General features: G+C 57.2%; 1 protein-coding gene across 1 annotated transcript; it reads left to right on the top strand.

Moving 5' to 3' along the window:
* Positions 1-5264: 5264 nt before the first annotated feature.
* ACOT11 (acyl-CoA thioesterase 11) lies at positions 5265-19984 on the top strand (the record flags this gene model as incomplete). Its single annotated transcript, XM_080623840.1, has 17 exons — positions 5265-5287; positions 9375-9450; positions 10861-11059; positions 11896-11965; positions 15289-15349; positions 15504-15605; positions 15921-16056; positions 16301-16457; positions 16791-16910; positions 16991-17135; positions 18024-18079; positions 18200-18266; positions 18389-18472; positions 18579-18712; positions 19411-19542; positions 19618-19744; positions 19826-19984. 17 exons carry the CDS (start codon positions 5265-5267, stop codon positions 19982-19984), a joined length of 1848 nt encoding a protein of 615 aa, XP_080479966.1.
* Between the last annotated feature and the right edge of the window lie 4336 nt (positions 19985-24320).

Below are 24320 nucleotides of genomic sequence, written 5' to 3'. Positions count from 1 at the left end.
CGTAGGAACGGAGCAGCAGCAATCCGCTGGTAGCTGCTCTATGCGCATAATTAATTAAACTTCCTAATTAATAACACCGCGTTACTTATACAGGGCTGGGGGGTGTCCCCATGAGGCCGGGCGCGGAGCTGAAGTCCTGTATTCCCGGTCCATAGGCTGCATATCCATCCCACCCCCGTCCTCCCCTGCCCCGGGGGCCGCTGGTGCGGGCAGGCAGCGGAGCGGGCGGGCACAGGGACCACGCGGCCGCCGCGCCGTGTGTGTGTGAGCCCCCTCCGCCAGGGGCCGCCCCCCCGCCGAGCAGCGCGGCGCCGCGCGGGGCGGGGCGCGGAAGGGGCCTCTTGAAACCGCCGCCCTCTGATTGGCTTAGCGCTGGCCACGCCTCCTCTCCCCCTTCTCTTCCCCCCCCCCCCCCTTTTTAGGGGCCCGGGGGTGCCGGAGGGCCCCGAACCACCGCACCCGCCCCCGGCCTCGGCGGCGGGATGGGCCGCAGCCACCGGAAGGCCGCGCCCGGGCGGGGCGGGCCGGGCCGGGCCGTGCCGTGCCGAGCCGAGCGGGGCCGTGCCGAGCCGAAGCGGCCCCGGGCACCGTGGGGAGTGGGGTGGGGGAGCGGTGGAGAAAGCAGCGCGGCCGCTCGGAGCAACGGCGCCCCCTGGCGGCGCGCGGCGGCGCTGGCACCGCGCGGACGTCCCGGGGCGTTGTGCCCGTGTGCCCCCCGCTTGTGTCCTGGTACTCCCCGTGTGCTGTGCCCCTATGACCCCCCCCGGGAGTGCCCCTGTCCTCGTACACCCCAGGTGTCCTGTGCCCATGTGCCCCCCCAGGATGTCCCGCTGGCCCTGTTCTCATGGATCTCCGGGCCTCTCCTGTCCTCACAGTTCCCCTGGGGCTGTCGCTGTTCACATGCTCCCCCTCTTCTCCTGCAGTCCCCGCCTGTGCTGTCCACCAGCCACAGGCCTGTTCCTTGGCACTTCCCAAACCTTCCCCAGAGGTCCTTGCTTCCTGCTGGGCTTTCCTTGTAGAATCATAGAATCACAGAATCAACCAGGCTGGAAAAGACCTTTAGGATCATCAAGTCCAACCGTTACTCAGCACTGCCACGGTAGTGTTGGTTACCATTAGATAATGGCACTGAGGCCTCGTTTCCACGGTATGTGAACACTTCCAGGGACGGTGACTCCAGCCCTGCCCTGGGCAGCCTGTTCCAGTGCCTGAGCACCCTCTGGGGAAGGAATTGTTCCTAACATCCAGTCTAAACCTCCCCTGGTGCAGCTTGAGGCCGGTTCCTCTTATCCCATCCCTTGTTCCTTGGGAGCAGAGCCCAGCCCCCTCCTGGCTCCATCCTCCTGTCAGGCAGTTGTAGGGAGCGATAAGGTCCCCCCTGAGCCTTCTCCAGACTAAACCCCCTCAGGTCCCTCAGCCATTCCCCATCACACTTGAGCTCCATCGGCTTGGTCCTGATGCTCCCCATCCCCATCACAGCTGGACGCTGACTGATGCCCCACGTCACCCATTCACCAACCAGGGTTCAAACAACCACTGTTGCTGCAGGCTTTACCATTTGACTTAAACCCAACCCAAACCCCATAGCAGAGCCCGGCTTAGCCTAACAGCTCCTGGTTCCTCCTTCCCCCTGTTGCGGGGTGGGCGAGCCGGCCTTAGGAAATTAAGTAAATACCAACGGAGGAGTTGAAAAATAGGTTACCTTGTAATTGAATTCTTTTGCCTGCAGCTAAAGAAAAGAATCGGCCTCCCTGCTATCTTGTGCAGCCTGCGTGTTTGAGAGCTTACCGGGGTGTGTAATAGCTGAAAGGGTGGCGTGACAGCTCCCTGGCCCAGCCTTTTCAACTGCCTCCCTTCCGAGCACTGCTTGCTTTCCCCCCACCACCTTCCCCTGCCTCTAAACTCCGAGTGCTGCCAGGGAAATCGAGCGCTTTGACAGCTCGGAGGAGCCAAGAGCAGGGGTTGGGGGTGAGCCCAGCTCTGAGGGTGACCCCAGTTGCTGTCGCCCCATCACCCTGTCCCATCACCCTGCAGTGGGGCAGCAAAGGGCGTCAAGACAGGAGGGTGGTCCAGGGCAGAGCATCCCAAGTGCTTGGAGGGACACAGGACCCCCAGCCCATGCAGGCAATGCAGCCACAGTGTGGCTCTCCCCAGCATCACAGCAGCTCCTGATGCAGCAGGACAACACGAGGGTTTGATTTATGAAGCTGGTGTGTTAGTATCATTCCCCCCATCCTCTCCCATAAGGAGTCATTTGCATAGTGTTGCCTGCCGTGCTGCCCTCCCTTCTTCCCATTAGCACCAGGATTCGGGGGGTATTTCCCAGAGAGAAGAGACCTGCAGCCGAACTTCGGGTACCACACCATCATCCTGCATAGAGGGAGATGTGCTTTGTCCTCCTGGACCCAGGGATGCTGCAAGCACCATCCTCCCAGCCCTGCTACTTGTTCAGGGTGGGATCCCTGCACAGACCCTCCTGGGTGCTGAGTTTGGGTGGCTGAGGGCTCATAGGTGATGAGTGCAGCCCGTGGCAAGGAGCAGGATTCCTGCTAGGATCACACAGAGCATCTCCCAGCCCCTGGCATTGTGGTTCCCCATAGCAGCCAGTTTAGGGTTGGTGATGTTGCCCTCAGTGGTTTGGCTTGGTCTCCACCAGCCCCGTTGCTGGTGTGGGTCTCACTTCAGGCTCTGTGGGGCTGCAGGGGAACCAACACCCCCTTAACAGCTGAGAAAACCCACATTTCATCCCAGCTCTCACATCCTCCACAGCCCCTGCGCAATTTATCCTTCCAACTACTCCAAGAAGCAATGAAACCAATAGGCTACTTCTTTCCCCCCTCTCTCCCTCAGCAGTAATTAATGGTTTAATTAACACTCCTGACATCCAATTCCCATTGCTTTGCATGAGCAGGCTCTGCTGCTGGGGCCTCACTCTCCGCTATAACTGGGGGTGGAAAGGGTTAGCCAGTGGGAGCTGCCGGCTGGAGGCCGCCCATCTGGACACCAGTGCTTCCCAAGCTGGAAACTTCTCCTCCTCCTCCTCCTCCTCCTCCTCCTCCTCCTCCTCCCGAGCAGCGTTCCCAACACGTTCCACGGCCTGCTTTGCTTTTGCACGGGCTTGTTTATGGCAGAATCCAGGCACCCTTGTTACTTAGTCCAAACGATTTTCCAGTATCTTAACGCCGGTCCCCGAGAAATCCTGGTTGTCCCAAGGAGAATAACTGCTTGTAACCATTTGCTAATTACAAGTATGAATGTCAATTAATTCATTTAGCTAATTATCCACTCGCTGAGCATTATGCACCAAAGAACTGTAAAAGACGGGCATATGGTGGTGGATCAGAAGGAAGAAGCTGGAGGCTGCATGAGCTCAATGGGCGGCCGGGGCCGGGCTCGCTGGGTGTCCCGGTGAAGGGATGCAGGCAGGGAGCTGGGGGAATACACCCACTGCAAGCCCATAATGACAGCATTGTGCTAATTGGGCCTGGAAAACATCAACCCTCTCCTTGCGACTTCTGTTTGGAGGCTTGAGTGCGGGTCAGGCATCTAAAGTGTTTGTGATCGTGCTGTTCCCTCTGGCTCGGAGGAGGGGGAAGAGCCACTTTTCCTGCCTTGATCCCAGTGGCTGGCTGCAGAAACAAACAGTCCTAAGGAGGGAGGGATGCCTGAGGAGCTTCTCAGCAAGGGGCCTCTGTGCTAAAGGTGGGGAGATCCACTGGTATACTTGCTGTAATCTGGCTCGCAGGGCACCCAGGCTGCTGCAAGGAGCCATCCTGGTGAAAAATGACCTTATTTATTATCCCAAGGAAGGAAAAATGTTTTAAAGGGAATGTTCTGCTCTGGAATGACTGGAGTTCATGGCATATTGGTGTGCAAGTTACCTGTAAGACATGGAAGAGGTTGTGGGTGCAGAGCAAAGGCCCGTCCCTTGCTCTCAAAAGCCAGTGAAGAATTGAAAGCTTTATACCAGCAACTGAGCAGTGAATGCTCAGTGGGGTCAGAGTCCTTGGTCAGAGCAGGGCAGCAGTCCTATTCCAAAGGGAACCTCCATCACCATGCTGGGATCAATCACCCTGCGCGGAGCTGCCTCCTCCATCACCCAAAGGCTCCCAGCCCTCGATGGGTAAGCATCACTCCGGGCTGGGCCACCGGCTCCATCCCTGCCTGGCCCAGCCTTCACAGAGGGTCTGAGGGTCTCACCTCACCTGCACCCAGGTCTGGGCTCTTGAGGAGCATTTCCCACATCCAGCCTAAAATGTGGGTCTCTGGGACCCCAGATACTGATGCTTGGTGTCCCCATGAGCGTTTGCTCTGTTCCAGAGCTTTGTTAGTGTTATTAACCCAAAGAAGTGAGGGCTTATTTCCTGTTGAGTTTAATTACTTCACTGCTGGCTTTCCACTGGCAACGCTTGTGCAGCTTTGAGGCAGCTTTGATCAAGCTCCTGTATGTCGATTACCCAAATTCAGTTATGAAAAGCACGCAAATCAAATACAAACAGAACAACATCTCCCCCAAATCCAATAGGCTGCACCATTAATGACACAGCAATTTGCATTCTATTCCCTTGTCATAAAAAAAAGAGAAGGGGTTTATTGTAAGCCCTGATAAAGGTACTTCAAAGGCAGTAGGGCCAGGGAGCGGCTGCACAGATTGGAGTGGCGCAGATTGGAGCGGCGCAGATTGGAGCGGCTCTGGAGAAGTTTGTGGAGGATTTCCTGGCCAGCGAGCCCTGCATTGGTGACTGTGGGGAATAGAAAGAGTGTTTCCAGGCAGGTTTAATTGGGGGCTGGGGAGAGAAAGAGCCTGGTGCCAATGTGGTGCTATTGGTTGTGGGGAGCAGCCGGGCACAGTCACTGCAGTGATGGGGGCAGAAGAAGAGGTGATGCATGGGGATGGAGCGGGAACCCAGGACCCCACCTCCGGCTCTGCCCGCTGTGGAGAGCTGGAAGGCTCTGGCAGCACAGAGCAGTGGGCACCACGCCGGTGCCTCCCGCTGCGCTCCGAGGCGCATCCCTCCTGCAGCCGGAGCGTCCGGAGCCAACTTTGCTCAGCGCCGGCCATTTTCCAGGCGGGAGCGGATCTGCCGGGCGCTACCTTAAGAGCAGTCCCTGCGTGTCTATATTTAAGGAAGCGGAGGGGTGTGCGCTGGCCTCCGGCCCGGGGCTCCGCGCCAGCCCTTGGCCTCGACGCCGGTGCCGGCCGCGCACGCAGGTGTCTGCGCGCTTCTCCTCCACGCCAGCCATCGCCTCGCTGCCGCCTGCAAATGCTCAGCTTCTTCTGGCTGAGGTGAGGGCCGGGGGCACTGGGGACAACGGGGACAGCGCGGGGACACCCCCGGGGCTGGGCGAGCAGGAGCCGATGTCTGCTGTTGCTGCTGCTGCAGAGGCTTCCACGCCCGGCCGTGGCTTGTCCCGGCTTGTGTCGGTGCTGAGGAGGAGGATGTGGGGTGGAAGCTCCTTGTGCTCACCCGGGTGATGCCCTCTCGATGCTGTGCTCCGTTGTGGTCATTGCTGGGGGCTCAGTGACGGGGACGTGGCACTCTCCGTATGCAGGAGGGAACTGGTGCCATTCTTTCCTACCCCTCCAGGTCTGCCTGGGTGTGCTGGGGGGGGGGGTTGTCTTGAGCAGCCTGTTTTCACTTAAAACTGGGGATAGTTACTCAGGAAGTGTGGGTACAAGGCTGATGGGAATGGTGCCGTGCTGGGGAGGGCAGCGGGTTGTGCTGGGGCTGGCTGGGGCAGCAGAGGTGGCTGGATGGGGTACATAGCATGATGCTGTGGTGGTCACCATGGTGGGGACCACCTCGGTGGGGACCACTGCACCATCACCATGGTCACCATGGTTGAGACAACCACAGTCAAGACCACCGGGGTGGATACCAATGCCCCATCATGATCTCTCTTCACTGTGGTGGTCTCTACCATGGTGGCCTTGACCGCAGGGATCTCCACGATGGAGGTCTCCAGCTTGGTGGTGATCTCAGTGCTGTGGCCATCTCCTGCCCGGAAAGCTGCGATCAGCAGGGCAGAGGTGCCGGGGCTGGGCGATGCTGTTGGGTGTGAATGTGTGCTGTGAGCTTGGCCCTGGTGCTGTTTGCAGTGTAAGGGGGTGACACGCGGCTTCCCTGGAGGCAGCAGTGTCAGGGACCTTTGTCCCCTGGGGGGACTTTGCCCTCATGCTGATAAATTAGAACCAGCCCTTCAAGGAGCCTCCCAGGAGCCACAATAGCGGCTGGGTAGGGCATGGATGGGGCTGTGGATCCCTAACCCAGCACCAAGCTGAGCAGTGGAGCGGCACAAGAGGAGGCTGGAGGGGTCCCCTCTGTGCTCACCTTGATGAAGGTTTCCTATGGATGGTGGATGTAAAACCACCATAAGGGGAGTTCTTGCATCCCCCTGCTGCCTTTGGCCCTTTGTTTGCACTCTCCTGGCCCCGTGCCATGCTTCACTCTATGAAACCCTATGGAAAGAATGACGTGTGGTCCCAAAATACCCCTCCCAGGGTGTCCTGGCCTCTCTTCTGGGCTGGCTGCCCTCGTGGGGTCCTATTGAGTCCCACCGCAGGGAGCTGCTGTGCTTCCTCACCATGCCCTGATCCTGTGATTTGGTCCTTCTCATCCCAGCAGGGACACCATCCCACTGGCACCCTGTACCCCAAGCCAAGCAAGTGCTGTGGGTCTTGTCCTGAGCATCTAGCTCCATTCTGGCAGGCATGGGGTGATGGAGCTGAGCTGTGCTGCCCATCTCCATTGCTGGAGGGGACATCTCCCCTTGCACAAACCTGCCCGTCCCATCCCTGGGAGCACTGGGGCTTTGCTGCTGCAGGCAGTGGGACTGGCGGGCCATGTCTCTGGGGAAGGAGAGCCCCCACTGCCCCGTTGAGATGGCAGAATTACCCAAAGTAGGTCAGGTTAATTTGTTAAGGCGTGCAGATTTGCTTGTTACCATGGATATTGCTCAATTATACACCAATAATCCCCCAGGAGAAATTCATTGTCGGTGCTTTCCTCCTCTCTTCGTACTTCAAATATTCCCAGAGAGAGGGGTAAGGATGCACCGAGGGGCTGGGGTAGGAAACCAGAGCCAGGAGAGGGAAAATGGGGGTTGAGGATTTGGGATGCAGCAGTGGGAGAGCTCTGGAGGGCAGGCAGGGGCTGCTCAAGGTATGGGGCTGCCCCACTCTGCCCATAGCCCAGCACCCAGGATCGTCATCCAACCTTCATCCTCATCCCTCCCTCCCATTCACCGCTTCAGGGTGATTAAAGCAAACACCCCCCTTCCAGAGGGATCAGGGATTTGATGGAACAACCTCTCTCTGCATCCCAGCCCAGCGTCATCTCGGGGCTGCAGGACCCGAGGGGGTTTTGCAGTGGAGGTTCCTCCAAACTTGTGGTCCTTTGGTGATTTCCCAAGAGGCCAGCACCCAATTTGGCAGCAGAGAACATCCCCAGAGCTTGTGGTTGCGTTGGTGCTGCAGGGTATAGGAGAGGAGTGGGGTGCAGCAGGGTCTCTTTCCCCTGGTATTTGTGGAGCCATTTGGGGTGTCTCTCCCTTATAACGCCCCATTTGCTCCGTGGGCTCCTTATGCCTTTATCAGCACTGGAAGTGAGCATGGCAGGAGGGAAGGGAAATATTCTGCTGGAAGATAGTTTCATTTTCTCTAATGCAAACTTTTTTTGGGTAGAAGTGGGTCACTGGAGGGGTGACAGAGTAAGAGCATCATCGCCTGGGTACCGCATCCCGTTGCCATGGTGACCTGCAGGCTGCATCAGTCAACAGCTTTAAAAATGTGACAGTTGAGTGAGGCTGAGGATTTTAATGAGGACAGACACTTGCTCGCTTAGTTTTGATAACAGAATACTCTATAAATACCCACCAGCTCACTGCTTCCAGGTCTCTGGAGCATGTTGGCAACGCGTAGCTGGGGCGCTCCCCTTCCCTGGGCTCCTGAGGTGGGAAGCATGGGCTGGGGCCACCTCAGAAATAGCAGCAGGGATGGATCCAAAGCAGACAGCCCTTTTTTTTCCCTCCCCCTAAGCCAACCCATGGGACAAGGTGACTCAATCACAGAGCCAGGAGCAGGTTTGGGTTTCCGCGTGCTCTCTGATGTTGGTGGCTGTGGGGTGTGACGGGGCCAATGCACCACCGTGACCTTGTGCCTGCAACAAAGCAAACCCAAGGAGCAAGCCCATCTTGCTAAACAGGAGAGTAACTCTTGCACCAGGCTCTTGCAAGGGTGAGTGAGCTGTGAGCAAGCTCCCAGCCTCAACAGCATGAGTGGAGAAGTCATGGGGCTGGGGAAAGAGAAGCCTGATGTTGCTTGCATCCATCGGTGCTCTGAGCACCCTCATTTCACACCAGCCACAACACATGTGATGCCCGGCGCCAGCTCTGTGAAGGGCTGACTGTGCAGGAGGCAGATCTGCAGCTTCCACTTTTTTGACCAAAATCAGTCGGTCCCACACGTTGGGCAAGGAGCTGCTGCCTCTGGAATATACACGCAATATAGATACAATATACACACACAATAGAGGGACTTCTGCTGGGACACACCACGGGTTGATCACTGTTGTGTCTGAAATCAAACTCTAAACATAAACCCTTTTCTGCTGCAGCTCCCTTGCTGCCTTCCTTGCAGTGTGTCCAGCCAGCACCCATTCACAGTGCGTGTGGCTGCAGAGCCCATGGGCACCCAAGGGCACATGATGCCCTTGGGGATTCCAGAGCTCCCTAGGCAGAGGGGTGGGTGCAGGGGGTGCTGCCAGTGATGGGTCCTTCCCATTTGCTGCCCCTGGTACCACCTGCATGCAGTGTGAGGCCTGCCCCTGCCAAAAATGTGTTCCTGGATGTCTTGTGACCATGGTGTTGTCACCACACCGGCCAGGGCAGCTTCAGGACACAGCCCTCTGTCACTTGAAGCAGCATGGAAAGTATTGACACAGCATCAGCAATGGAGGGGTCGCACACAGCACCATGTACTGGGTCTGGTCCAGCACCCCAGAATAGCTGGGACTCTTTCCATTGCAGCTGGTGAGCGCTGGACCTGACCCCTGAGGAATGGCAGGCACCAGCCCTGGGGCTGCTCTTCTCCATTTCGGATCTAGCAGCACCCTTGATGGGTGCTGCCGAGGAACTGGTGACACAGGGAAGGACATCAGTGTGGGTCAGGGGGACACTGCCCTGCCTGTGTCAGGGGATTGGAACTGAATGAGCTTTGAGATCCCTTCCAACCCAACCCATTCTGTGATTCTATGACGAGGTGTGGCAATCCACCCCACACACTGCATCGTCCCCACCAGCGTACCACCTCCAGCATCCTCCATCCTCATCTCGGCTGATCCTCCTATAACTGGAGCCATTCTTCTCCTTTCCAGGTGTCTCTTAAAAATGGTCAAGGAGAATATTGTAATCCCTGAAGAGATCTTGAGCTTCTGTTGCAATGGCTTCCAGGTACCCCCTGTGCCGTGCAACTAACCCTGGGGCTCCATGTTGTGCCAGTGGCTACTAACCAAGGCTGTGCCAGCAGCTGCTCGCACTGGCTCTGGCTGCATCTGCTCTTCACACATTCAGCATCAGCATCCCCAGCCTCTTGCTGGCTACTGCATGATCAGGGCTCTTCCCACAGGATGCTGGCTTTTCCCCTACCATTTAGAAATGGCAAGCGCTGGGAAAAGCACCGGTGGGATCTCTGGCCAGGCGGCTGCTCGCTTTGCAGCAGACAGCTTTGGAGCGCTTTGCATTGCTGGCTCGTCCCCCAGAGCCTGCCTGCTTCCCGAAATAGCTCCGTGGTACTCATGGAGGCACCTCAGCACGATGGGAAGCAGCCCGGGAGGTTCCTAAAGGGGTTCAGGACCCACTGGAGTCAAGCGTCCATCCCACTGTGGGATGGGGGGCTCTTTGACGCAGGCTTGGCTTGCTGTGTTCACCAGCATCGCTGCCAAGGTCTGTGCCGTTCCTGGGATGTCGTGTACCAGTAGCTATGGAAACAGAGGTTAGACCCGCTAGAGAAAAATGCTATTCTGAGAGCCGGCGAGCTCAGGGTACTCGGGAAAGCTTCATTTGCAGCATAAACCCATCTTTAAAAGAAGCTGGGCAAAGCAAAGGGCAAAGAAGCGGCTGCAGCGGGGCTCTCGCAACAAGTGCTCTAAACGGGAGCCGCGGTGGGAGCTGAAAGAGGAAGGAAGGGCTGTAACGAAGGCCAGGCAGCTCCTCGTGTCTCCTCCATTACTCACGGGGGTAACTGAGTTCACCCCTTGTGTAACACGCCTCGTTTGACATCAGATCAGCTCTTTTCCTTGCCCGCACAGCCGCAATACCAGCCTCTCCCTCCCAACCTGCTTCTGGGCAGCAGCAGCTCTGTGCCCAGCAAGCTGCAAAGCCAACACGGAGCACGGCAAACAGCCCCAAAACGGGGCTGCTCCCCCCCCCCCCCCGCTTATACCAGACAGGGAAACCTGCTTTTGGTGTTTCCTTTGGCAAAGGGAGGTGATGGTGGAAGGTGTGGAGCATCGCTGCATGCCTGCTCGGGGGTGCAAACCCACCCTTCGCTGCAACAGCCTAAAAATGAAGCTGTTGGGGGAGCAAAGTGCCTTCCCAGAGAGTTGATGGACTTTGGGAAGGGTTTTCAGGGGGAAACAGCAGGGAAATGGGCTGCAAAGCTGCAGGAATCCCTCCTGGAGCTCTTTTTACAGGGATTTTTGTTCCTTTTGGCTCTGGGCATCATGTCTTTGGTGAGGGCTGGGTGGGTTTTGGTGGTGCCTGGGGCTGTGCATTGCTGGGATTCCAATGGGCTGTGTGGGTCACTGTTTTCCCGATGATTTCCCTCCGGTTTGGGTAAACCAGAGCTCTCATTCCCCGCAGGGCTCCACCTCTCCGCCGTGTTCCCAGGATCCAGGGGAGCGGGAGGAGGCAGCGGGGGCCATGGCGAGCCCTTCGCATCCCCGCAACCCCACCGAGGTGCAGATGAGCCAACTGGTGCTGCCGTGCCACACCAACCACCGCGGCGAGCTCAGCATCGGCCAGCTGCTCAAGTGGATCGACACGGCCGCCTGCCTCTCCGGTAAGACATCCTCTGCTCCCACCGGAGCCATCATCCTGCCGGGATGGGATGGAAGGGAGCCGGTGCTCATCCGCATCGTGCCCAGTGGTCCAGCGCCGTCCCTGCGAGCTGGGGATCCACGTCATGCCGTTTTGCTGAGTAATTAGAGAGCAAACGGGAGCAGGAGGAGAGGGGGAGGAGACGTGTGCTGCAGCACGCACACTTGCTTGGGGACACATCAGCATCGACGCCTCCTCCTTCCCAAACACTGCCCTTTGCCTTGCCTGGTGCGCAGGGCACGGCAGGGACCAGGGTGGTGACATCCCTGGCATCCTGGCAGCGGATGGGGGGCTCTGATGGACAGGGCTGAGCTCCTCTGCTCGGTGATGGAAGTGATGGAGCTCATCAGATCAACTGCCCTACCAAGCACATCGCAGGACACCAAGCACAGGGAGGTTAGGGCAGGAAAAGGGGTGAGGTTCCCAGGGCATTTTGGCAGCTTGAGGTTCCTGGAGTCCCAAGAGAAAGCCGGACCAGCAGGGCTGTGTATGTATTTGATGTGTATGGGGTGATGTTATCGGATCCCCACAGTGGCTGAAGGCATGGAGGGAAGGCAAACAGCATGGCAAGGTGCCTCTGAGTTACAACACCCCCTCCAAACCCTAAATTCATCTGCAAGCCCACACTGTAGAAGCCCCAAACCCTCCTCTTGCCCCCTGCAAACGCAGCAGGAGCAGGGAAAGGGACATCAGGCAGGGTTTCATTGATGTCACCAGCCCTGAGGCAGCGGTGAGGGACAGAGGACCGTCTCTGCGTGTTGCTGCACGTTGCTGATGCAGTTTGCTTTTCCTTTCCAGCCGAGAGACACGCTGGCTGCCCGTGCGTCACAGCTTCCATGGATGACATCTATTTTGAGCATACCATTAGGTAAACACTAATGCGTGTGCGGGGAAAGTGGAGGTTTTCACCCCATCTGCTGGGTGCAGTGTGAAACAGAGAGGGGCAGGGAGCAGCGTGCTTGGGAGGGGAGGAGATGCTCCGAGGGCAGGCAGGGGTTGAGGCTCCGGCTCCGCCGCAGGGCTGTGGACTGTCTGCTCTGATTTATCTGCTGTCTGGTCGCCTGGGGAGCTCCTACTGGGTTGGCTTCCCGGTATTCCCCCCCCATCCCAGCTCCTCCCTGGCTTTGTTCAACACACAGCTCTGGAAAACTTGACTCTGGCACGTCGGGCCTCTGCAGCAGCCGTGTGGGTGGCTGCGTGCTGGGGAATGGGACCTCCCTGCATGTTGCTTGGTGAGATGAGCTTTGCCTGGCCAACATCCCCTCCTAAGCTGGTCCTGGCAGCCCCTGGGTGCTGCCCCTGCGGAGGTGCCCACCCCAGTGCATGCTGCTGTGTTGCAGGGGACGTTTCTCCTGACATGAGGGTGTTGTAGTGTAGAGGGGACGTGAACCCTGCCAGGGATCTGCCCTCATCCACTGCAGGGTCCCAGCACTGAGACCGTTCCCATCAGGTGTAGATCTGACGTGCCCAAGGTTTACTCCTCCCAGATGCTGCTACCCACCTTTACACATCTCTCAGAGCCCCTGTTTCCCACTGTGCAGGGGGATGCCCACCTGCTCACCTCCTGGGTACCACCTCAGGGCACTCTCTGGCTGTTTTGTGCAGGGCTTTAGTGCACTGATGGCATCCCCTGGGGATCTGCTGGCCATGAGCAAGCCATGCAGTGTAGGGTTTAATGGGCTAAAACTTAAACAGGGGAGATTCAGGTTGGATATCAGGAAGAAGCTCTTCCCTGTGAGGGTGCTGAGGCGCTGGCACAGGGTGCCCAGAGAAGCTGTGGCTGCCGCATCCCTGGCAGTGCTCAAGGCCAGGTTGGACACGGGGGCTTGGAGCAAGCTGCTCCAGTGGAAGGTGTCCCTGTCCATGGCAGGGGTTTGGAACTGGATGAGCTTTAAGGTCCCTTCCAACCCAAACCATGATTCCATGATGCTTTAGGGTCCATGCTGCCCAGTAGCTCCCCACTGTGCACATCTGCCCACTGGGTCAGAGGCCAGTGCGGGCACGCAGGGCTGGTACTGGGGTCCCAAGCTGTCAGCTGGTTTGTTTGGTGCCAGGAATTCCAGCTCATGGGTTTCACTCTCATCCCCAGGAAACACTAAACTCCCACTTTCGCCATCTCACATCGTGGTGCTGGGTGAGCTGCCCATCACCCTGTGGCCCTGCTGCATACCAAAGCCACGGCATGGGGACATTGTGCACCTCCTGTGACACTGATGGAGGTGGCACCACTGGGGTCAATATCCTGCTCCAGGGAGGCTCAGTGACTGCCCCAGCTCCTGGGGCAGCTTTGCTTGGGAAGCTTCTCCCCATAGGTTTTGGGATTGGGAGAACAGACCCAATCCCTGCTTCAGGGCATTAAATCAACCCCTGAAAGGCATTCGTCCCTCCTCGGGGGTGAGTCAGGCACTGCTCCAAGGGCTCAGGAGTTTGTGCTGCTCCTGGCTCAGATCCCACTCCCTGGTGTCCAGCTCAGTGCTCCGAGCGAGGGGCCTGGCCGGGATGTCTCACAGAGCTCTTTGAAGGCAGAGCAGCTTTGGGCAGCTTTTGCCATCAGCTCTCCTCCTTCTCTGCTGTCTGTGCTTTCTGCCACCCTCCCAGTGCGAGGGACAGGCAGGGAGGAGCTGTAGGTGCCTGGGGGCTCATTGAACACCCGAAAACATCACTGACACAGAAACTCACTGATGCTCCTCATCCTTCCTCCCCTGTGCATGGAAGTGCAGCCTCCCAGGAGGATTGCACATACCCCTGAGCTGGGGTTTGCGTGGCTGTTATGGCACTGGCTTGAGAAGGAGAGAGAAGATGAAGCATTTGGGGGCTGCGCTATGTACACCTGGGGCTGCCCTGCATGCCCATTGCTGCAACCCCATCTGGAGCATCCCTGCGACCGCTTCCATCGCCTCTAACCCTCTCCCCCCCTCTTGCTCTCTCTTTTCGCACCAGCCAGCCGTATCTAAACGCTCCCGGGCGGCAGGACGGGAGGAGCGGTGTCGGGTACGGACCGGGGCAGCCCTAGAGCCTAACGCGGCGCTGCGTGAGTCGGGAGCAGTAACCCCACTGACACGCAGGGCCCGGGAGGTGGACAGAGGCTGCTCGTGTAACCTCACTAACGTCTTGGCGTGCCACAGCGGGCACAGCGCCGCGGATGGGCACGGGGTCCATGCCAGGGGCTGGTTAAAGGCATCATCCCCGCCTTGTGCCACCCGTGCTCCAGCCAGAGCCAATGTCAAGTCGCTGAGGTGGTGATGGTTGTCTCAAGCCAGACATCATGCATGGGACAAGGGGGAAGTTATGGTGCTGAGGCACACACTGGCTCTTCCTCGCCTCTGGGTTTGAGTCCTCCACACTTCAAACTCACAGTAGCAGTTACCGGGTTTATTTTTCCACTGAGTTTTCCAGCGTTGGTCTCTCTTAGGATATAAGGAGTATTCCTGATTTGATAAAGACTGCTCGCTGTCAGTGTCGCCAATGAGCTGCATTTGCTCGTTTGGTCGGTACCAGTGTGGAGCAGGTCAGGCTGCAGAGCTGAAGCTGTCTGTCTGTTTACTCTGAAGCCTACTGAAGGCGCAGAGCAGAGCTCCTGGACCCTGCGAGCAGCAGTTTGCTGCCAGCAGATGTTTCATGTAAGAGATGGTGCCAAATGCCCCTGGCTGGATCCTGCCTCCTGCCAGCTCCCGGTATCCCAAGGATTTGGGGGTTGTTGCTGGGGGGCCCTGGAGAGGAGAAGGGATGGGAGCAGTCAAGCTTTGGGGCTGCTGCTGCCACCAGCTGAGGGCCCATGGGGAGACCCTATAGGTGCCCCTATTGAGCAGAACAGCACATGTGAGGCTGGAGGAGCCGTTTGCCCTGGCAGGAACACATGGTGGGGGCACCAAGCAAGCCTTGGGCACCTCTGCACCCCCCCAGTGTCCCAGCAGCACCCCAGACGTGGCACCCATTTGCACACAGTTGCTTGAGGGTAAGATCTCACTGCCGCGCTGGACCCATATGGGCTCCCACATCTTGGAGGTGGCTGTCCCCATGTCCTGCTGGCCATCCCGGCATGTCCCCACCATCCAAGCAGCCTGTACCACAGCACTGTTAACGCGGTGGCACCTCGGTGAGGAGCTGCTCGGCGCTGGCTTGCGTGCTGGTGGACCATGGGTTTCATCCCACAATAACCCCCATGTTCTCTCTCCTCTTTCTGTTTTCCAGCGTTGGGCAAGTTGTCAACATCAAAGCCAAAGTGAACCGAGCCTTTAACTCCAGCATGGAGGTTGGTGTGCAGCCTTCCCCTCCATCCCTGCCCCTGTCCCCCTCGCTGTGCGCCTGTTCCCAGCTCTGATCCCCTGGGTCTGGTGTGGGATCTTGCTGGATGCGGGTCCCAGGGGAGCAGAGCCAGCTCTCAGGGATGCTGTCCTCTCTGCCAGGTGGGCATCCAGGTGAGCTATGAGGACCTGTGCAGCGGGAAGCACTACAGCATCTGCAAGGCGTACGCCACCTTCGTGGCACACAGCTCCTCCGGCAACAAGGTGAGGGGCGGATGGTGGCTGGGGGGGCTCGAGTGGTCCCTGCATGGAGGAAATGGCCCCTCTGGGAAGAGCTGGGCTGGGTTTAGCTTCCCATCATGGCGTGGTTGGTTCATGGCTATCCCTTATCCCATGCCTGCAGGCACCTCCCTGCGGATCCCTGTGTGTCTGTAGGAGCCCTTTCCCCTTCCATAAGCAGCTCTAATATAACCCAGGAGGAGCGCAGCTCTGACACGCATACAGTGGGATGTATAGCGTGCAAAGGAGCCCTGCCTTCTCCCACAGTGGGACTCCATCCTGCCCATGTCCCCTCTGCAGGTGACGCTGAAGCCGCTGATCCCACAGACAGAGGAGGAGAAGATAGAGCACAGCATCGCTGCCGAGCGCCGCCGCATGCGCCTGGTCCACAAGGACACCCTCAAGGACCTCCTCACCCGCAGCCTGCATGAAACCGGTACCGTGTCCTGCAGCCCAGGCTTCCAGCCCCAAAATAGCCCCAGTGCTGCTGCTTCCTCAGCAGGATGCTGCTGGGAAGGATGGTGAGAGGTTTGGGAATGCCCTGGCTATGGAGGGGTAGGGATCATCCCATCATCCCGAACCCTCAAGCAGGAGGTGTGGGATGTTGATGCAGTGGGGAGAGGAGGGAAGGGTCCCACTGCCTGGCTGTCATGCTGAGCCCCATTCTCCCCCCATGGCAGAGCTGGAGACACGGGATGGCAGTGCGGCGGTGCCAGCGGAGAAGACACGGGTGGAGAGCGTGGAGCTGGTGCTGCCTCCACACGCCAACCATCAGGGCAATACCTTTGGAGGGCAGATCATGGCCTGGATGGAGAACGTGGCCACCATCGCAGCCAGGTGACCCAACAGGGATTTGGGATGGAGGGGTGCTGTGCCTGGAGGGGACACACAGGCAGGGTTGTATGAACACTCCAAAGGGATGGTGCCAGCACATCACCCTTGGGTGATGCTGTACAGGGAATTCTATGGGTTCATGATGCTGGAGGACCCCAGGGAAGGATTCACACTCACCAGAGTCTCCTTATTGCCCCTTTTCATGGCCGGTTTTGGTGGTTGAAATCAAAGGGTGACTTTTATGGGGTCTCCTTGTCTCTGTCTGGGTCGGGGGGGCTGCACAGGGCTGCTGGAGCATGGATCCATGCCTGGCGGGTAACACTTGTCCCCCCGCAGCCGTCTGTGCCATGCCCACCCCACGCTACGGGCCATCGAGATGTTCCACTTTCGGGGACCATCGCAAGTCGGGGACCGCCTGGTGCTCAAAGCCATCGTCAACAACGCCTTCAAAAACAGGTCGGTGCTGGTGATGGAGGGCTCCCATCCCTCCCTCCTGGTGCCTTCCACACCCTCACCCCTTCTCTCTGCCCCCCTAGCATGGAGGTGGGGGTCTGCGCCGAGGCGTACGGCCAGGAGATGTCCATCAGCCGCAGGCACATCAACAGCGCCTTCATGACCTTCGTGGTGCTGGACCAGGAGGGGCGGCCCCGCACCCTGCCCATGCTGGCACCCAAGCAGGGGGTAAGGATGGGCAGAGCTGGCTTCTCCCCACCACAGGGGCATGGGACCCCTGCTTAGCCCTGAGATTCACAGCAAAACAAGCTCAGTTTTATGATGATGGGAAGGAAACTGCTCGAGAGCAAGTGGATTAATAGGTTGCTTGGTATAACTAATAGTAAAATGAACCGCTTGCCCGTGCAGAGATGGAGATGTGTTTGCCATCCAGGGCTGAGCAGAATACTGCCTGCAAGTCCCAGCTCTTTTCTATCATTCAGGGGAAAGAATGCAAACCTCTCAGGTTGCTTTCAGCTCCCAAAGCATCCTAATCAATAATTGCCATTTGGATCAGTGGTGAAGAAAACCCGTCACACGAGCACAGCAGTGAAGCAAACGCCTGCATGTCTCAGGGTGCATCACAGCATGAGCAAGCGATGCCGTTGCCTTCCCTTTGGCTGCTCCGTACCCACCTACCTGGTGGTTTTGATGCCTTAAAACTCAGGTTCTTCCCCCACCCTGCAGGAGAGCATCTCGCAGCCAGGAGAGCCCACTCGCTTTAGAACACTGCCCCAGCGCTTTCTTTGGAACAAGCTGCTTTTAGGGTGGTTTTATTTCCCCAGGAGGGGCCATTTGTATGTGCCAAGGGATGTGATTGCTGTTTCAGTGGCTGTTTGCAGCTCTGCAGCCACAGCAAGGGGTTTTTCCTAATGTGCCAGTGCCTATTGCTTAATCACAGCACAGTAGCTGAATAGCTCATGGTTCATCACTAACCATCGCTGCCAGTGTAACCTGGTGAGCTTCACCTTCCAGCCCTTCCCTGCGGGAATGTTTTGCCCACTCCCCAAAAGACATGTGTTTTAGGGGTTTTCCCTCCTTTTCCTATTAACCTAATGGTCTTTTCCTATTTATCAGGATGGAGAGAGGAGGTACAGAGAAGCCAGTGCTAGGAAAAAGATTCGGCTGGACCGGTGAGCAGGAGAAGCAAATGGGATGTGGGGATGGAGGAGGATGGGCTCACCAATGGGGTTCAGGAATAGTCTATGGGTAGTTTGTGTCCCATCGTAAGGAAAACTCTTCCTTTCCTGCAGAAAATATGTTGTCTCTTGCAAACAGACCGAAGTGCCGCTATCTGTGCCCTGGGACCAAAGCAACAAGGTAAGTGATGCCCTGCGGAGTCACTACCTCCTCCTGCTCCCCCTTTCCCTGCTCCCCCTTTCCCTGCTCCCCCTTTCCCTGCTCCCCCTTTCCCTGCCTTTGATGCGCTGTGCCTGCCCCAGGTTTATCTGAGCTACAACAACGTCTCTGCACTGAAGATGCTTGTGGCCAAAGCGAACTGGGCACTGGCCAGAGAAAAGGAAAAGGTACCAAACCCTGCCCCTTCCCCCTGAGCTGCTTCTCACCCCCAAATCATGGTTAACCCAGGGGCTTGGTGGTGATGGATGTGTCCCATGCTCTGTGCTCCTCAAGGTGCAGATGTACACACTGGAGGAGGACAAGTTCCTCTCCTTCCGCATCGAGATGTCCGTCCACATCGCTGCTTCCCAAGCCTTCTCCCTGCTCTCTGACCTGCGGCGCCGGCACGAGTGGGACAGCCACTACCTGTGAGTGCTGCTGGGATCCCCTGCCCTTTCCAACAACCGCATCCATGGATTTAAGGCTTATTAAGAAATGTCCCTTTGGGCTTCTCTGGGAGCATGTGCTGGAGCACCTCCCATACAAGACAGGCTGAGAAAGTTGGGGCTGTTCAGCCTGGAGAAGAGAAGGCTGCGTGGAGACCTCAGAGCAGCTTCCAGTATCTGAAGGGGGCCTACAAGGATGCTGGGGGGGGACTCTTCATCAGGGACTGTAGTGACAGGACAAGGGGTAACGGGTTCAAACTGAAACAGGGGAAGTTTAGATTGGATCTAAGGAAGAAATTCTTTACTGTGAGGGTGGTGAGGCACTGGAATGGGTTGCCCAGGGAGGTTGTGAATGCTCCATCCCTGGTGGTGTTCAAGGCCAGGTTGGACAGAGCCTTGGGTGGTATGGTTTAGTGTAAGCTGTCGCTGCCCATAGCATTGGGGTGGAACCGGATGATCTTAAGGTCCTTTCCAACCCAACCCATTCACATGATTCTATGTGTGTTGCTCCGGAGCCATGATGTCCTTTCACTGTGTCCCCATCCCAGCTCCACCTGGGCTGACAGCTGCACTTTGCTGCAGAAAACACCTATTTTGGGTGTGGAGATGAGCTGTCACTGGGTGAGACCTCGGGGTTTCTCTGGTTTTCCGTTCTCTGACTGGTCCCTATTGCCTCGCAGGAGCGCCGAGCTGGTCCAGCAAGTAGACGACGACGACATGATCTACCACGTGGTGAGCCAGACACTCAGCTCCGAGAACAAGCTGCAGGACTTTGTCATCCTGGCATCCCGACGGAAACCCTGCAGCAAGGGGTAACTGCGCCCAACCCTGATCCCTGCTCCCCTCCGGCGGGGCTGCACCGGCTCACCGGGCTCTTCCCTTCCCAGGGACCCCTATGTGGTGGCCTTTCGGTCGGTGACGCTGCCCACCCACCCGGCCACTGCCAGCTTCACGCGGGGGGAGACGATCTGCTCAGGGTTCTGCATATGGCCGGAGTCAGAGGAGATGAGCAAGGTGCGATGCTGCTGCCGGCACCCCGTCGGGGATGCTCCCTGCCCTGCATGTACCCCCGTAACTCTCTGCTGTGCCTTACAGGTGGCTTACTACAACCAAGCGACACCGGGGTACCTCAACTACGTGACCAGCAACGTGGCGGGGCTCTCCTCCAACTTCTGTGCCACGTTTGAAGCCTGTGAGAAGTTCCTGCTGAAGAACAAGGAGGACGACCTGATCGTGCGGCTGCAGAGCCTCTAGAGCCAGGGCACGGATGGACGGATGGACAGATGGATGGACGGACGGATGAAGGGGCACCTCCGTGGTGCATGGAGATGTGGGATGGTGGTGCCTGGACCCTGCCTCCCCAAGCGAGGTCCCAGGTTACGGGGTGGAGGAGCATCACTGCACCGCCTCATCCATTGCACTGACCTGTCATCTCTTTTCTTTCTCCTTCTTTTTTGTATGTAGAAGTTTTATAAGCTGATGTACAGGACTTGGTTTTCTAGTTCACTCAACACTACTTGAATCTTTACACGATCCAAAGTCTTCCTAAAACAGGGGTTTTCTGACTAATTCTTTATGGGGTGAAACTGGTTCCCTTTGAGGTAGGAAAGGGAGAGGCAGCAGTGACATCCCTCCCTGGTGCAGGAACATCCCACTCCTCCCACACTGCCCAGTGCTGCTCCGCATTCCAGGCAGGACTGGGAGCCCATGCTCCCACCGGGATGAGATCCTACCCTAGGGGCTGTGGAAGGAGTGGCAATGAAAGTGCCTTGAAAGGAAAAACATCAGTGTATGTGCTGTGGGTGAGTGCCTGCTCCAGGGGTTCACTGTGAACATGGGATGGGGGTCCTGTACCCACAGCATACCCAAGGGAGGTGTCATCCCCCTGGGTGAGGAAGAGGATGGGGCTGCCCAGGACTCAGGGCATCATTTGAAGCAGAAACAGGGGTTTCACCTACTGCTCCATGCAAATGGGGTTTGGGGGCTGCCCAGAGGCATTGCGACCATGGCAGGGGCAGCAGAGGCTGGTGCAGACCTTCGGGCTGCTCCTCATCCTCATCCACATCCACTGGTTGCACCAGCACCTTGAGATGCAAACCCCAAACTGCTGCAGGGGCACTGAAAAGGCAAAAGGAAGAGAAAACCAAACCTCATTTCCCTGGGGCTGAGCAAGGCTGCTGAGGACGAGTAAGTGCAGGGGGATGCTGAAACCCAGAGCCTTTAAGGCTTCAACACCCATCCCTAATTGCCTCAAGCACCAATGACCTGAGTGCCTTCAGGGGTGTTTCTTCCCCAGCTGCTTTGATGGCAGCACAGAAATCCACAGTGGTAGAGGATGGGATTAAGACCATGGCAAGGATCTTGCTGTCTATCAGCTTCTCCTGGAGATGCTTTGGGAAAGGCACTGCAGTGCAGCAGGGGTGATGGTGGGAGGGCTGCTGAGAGCCCCCTCCCCGGCTTCCCTGGCTCACACAGACAGAGGGTTTCTGATGGCACTGAGGTTTCTCAAAGGCTGCCTCCTGGCAGGGAATGAGCCCCGGAAGCCCTTGGGCATGCAGAGCGTTGGGCACAGCAGGTTTAATGTAGCCCCGAGGCAGCAGCCGTGCTCTGTGGCCTCATTTGGCCAAACTTAAACCTGGGTTAAAACTTAAACAAGGGAGATTGTGATGAGCTCTTAGGCAGAAGCTCTTCCCTGTGAGGGTGCTGAGGCGCTGGCACAGGGTGCCCAGAGAAGCTGTGGCTGCCCCATCCCTGGCAGTGTTTAAGGCCAGGTTGGACACAGGGGCTTGGAGCAACCTGCTCTAGTGGAAGGTGTCCCTGCCCATGGCAGGGGTTGGAGCTGGGTGAGCTTTAAGGTCCCTTCTACCACAAACCAGTCTGGGATTCTGTGATCTTTGCTAGCAGAGCCCTGTGTGCTGACCCCCAGCAAGGTGTTTTGCAGAGCTTAACCATGAGCAAGTGATGGTGATGCCGTGCTTGGGGTAAGATGAGGCCGTGGGGTACCAGAAATGAGCACAAGGTCTTTTCCGGGCACCCCCCATTTTTGTTTCCCTCTCTGCAACACCCAGTCCCTAGAAAGGCGCTTTGCCACCCAAATTCCCCACTGGGTTTATAAGCAGAAGGAGCTTCCTGCCCCTCTCCACTGGCCATAAACTCCTCATCTCTGCTGTATCTCCCATCATAAACATCTCTGGGCAAGGCCTGGTGTGGCACTGCCCTGAGCCCCCTCTGCTGAGCTATCACCCCAAGATAAAAGTTGTCTCAAGCTGAACAGGGTACAAAACATCCAATTTTTATAGAGCCCTCTTATCTCCCGAACTCGGAGCAATCCTGCCTTTTTATCACTGGGATGCGAGCTTATCGTTAGGAATGGCTGCTGCTTGATTAAGTGGAGGGAATGATGTATTCCTGTGGCCATTAAACTTTAACTGACCTCTCAAGTACTGTGCTTTCAATATGGGCAGCCCTCCCCTCGGCCTGGCTGGGTACCGGGGGGGGCACAGGGTGATGGAGCAGCAGTGATTTGGGGTTACAACAGGGAGCAGCAGTGGTGTGAAGGACCACTGGCACAGGGGAGGGTGCTCAGCAGGGCTGGGTGATTTGGAGCATCCCAGCTCCCAGGGGAGGAGGGACCTGCTGATGGGTGCACTGGGGCCCGTTGGGAGCAGCCTCCCCTTCCCAGAGCCCCCTGTTTGCCCTCCCCACCAACCGCATGGCTCTAGGGCCAGTTTAGCAATCAATGGCTGTTTCTGTTTCCCTTGGAAAGACAAATCCCTGCAGGGTGTTATCCCTGCTCTGAACAACCCTCCTGGCTGTGGCTTTGCACAGAACCACCCAGCTGCTTCATGCTCTTGGCTGCTAACTCCTGCAGGGAGGCAAACGGTTTGGAGAGGCAGATCTGGGACCCCGGGAGCATCAGGTCTCCATGCTGGCTGCCCACAGCACCCATCACTGCCTTCCTGCACAGGATGATCCAGGGAACGAAGGACCACGGCTGTTTTCCCAAGGCCCCTGCCACTGTGCCATGGACAGGAGGATGGATGGGGCAGGGCAGCCAGGTTGGATGGGGCTCAGAGCAGCCTGCTCTAGTGGAAGGTGTTCCTGCCCATGGCAGGGGTTGTGACTGGATGAGCTTTAAGGTCCCTTCCAACACAAATCGGTCTAGGATTCTATGATTCTATGGATCAGGGAAGCATCCCAGAAATGCCAAGAAGCTTTCAGCAAAGATAAAGCTGTGAAGATGGTAGAGGATTTACTGCACTCCAGGTGGGATCCAAGCACCTTTTGCAGTACGTGATGCTACCAGAGATGGTTTCAAGGACCTGATTTTATAGGTCCCTAAATAAACACATGAAATTGATATGTGAAATCACAGTGTGTATTTATCTGTTTTGCAGGGGGAGTGAGATGTAATTAGATGGCTGCATCTCCCTCCAGGCCATTCCTGCTGTAACTCATGCCCTGAGGCGGCTGGCCAAGGGGAGGAGGAGGGATGAAGCAGGAAGCACAATGGATGGGCTGCTCCCAGAGCTTTGATTTAATTAATTTCCAAGGAGCTCCTTCAAAGCCTCCCTCCACCTGTGGCTGCCCTTGCTCTCATGCTTGTACCTTCAGAGATCTGGGGCAGTGAGGTGAGCTTGGGAACTGGGCAGGCCCTAAGGCTTTTTGGTTAAAGAGTGCAGAAACTTGTTGTTTTTAAGCAGGGGATTTCTCCCTGGCCAAGAGCCCAGCACCTGGTTTTCCTCTCCACCTCCTGGGAATGCAGACCTAAGAGATCCTCATGGCTGGTGGGTTGTGCACACTGCTGCAGCTCTCTGCTCCAATGGGAGGTCCAGGCCCCAGGACCTACCCCTTGTTGGGCTTGTGGTGGGCAGATGCCTCCCTCACCTCACCTATGGCTTCATGTGGAGCGAGTCCAGAGGAGGCCATGGAGATGCTGCGAGGGCTGGAGCAGCTCTGCTCTGGAGCCAGGCTGGGAGAGCTGGGCTGGGTCAGCCTGGAGAAGAGAAGGCTCCTTAAGAGCGCAAGCTCTTCCCCTACTACTTCCCCATCAGCCCCACTACTGCTGATGGGGAATGATCACTCAACCTGACTCTGTTTGCCATGTATCACCCCAACAAGCTGCTCGGTGAAGAACAGAAAACCCAGGTAGCCTCTTGCTTTAAAACACGAGCTGGCTGCAGCCCAGATCCCTTCCTCTGCAGGGTCCTGCTCTGCTCCACTGCGGCCGGTTCACAAACGCTGACAAGGCTCACATATGGCTCTGGTTAACAGAAACGAGCAGCGAGCCCTGTAAGAGGGGCTGGGGGAGAAACTTGATCTTTGGAGATTAAATTTCAGCATCCTCAGGTGCAGATAATTTCACTGTATTTGTGCATGGTGCAGAAACTGAGGAAGACCAAAATGGAAATGCTTTCTTCGGAGTTGTCTCAAGCCAGCCTCCATCACCTAAGCAGGAGCATTCACAGCTGAACACCTTTCTAATGCCCAGTGCACGGTGTCTCAAACTGCAGCTTATTTCTGCAGTCCCAGAGAGACTGCAGAAGAAATGAGAGAATCAGCATTTAATTCAAAGTAATCCTAAATGCTA

Source organism: Psittacula echo (assembly GCF_963264785.1).
Source record: "Psittacula echo genome assembly, chromosome: 7".
Lineage (NCBI taxonomy): Eukaryota > Metazoa > Chordata > Aves > Psittaciformes > Psittacidae > Psittacula > Psittacula echo.
The sequence above is the reverse complement of the archived record's forward strand: the minus strand, read 5'-3'. Positions and strand labels throughout refer to the sequence as shown.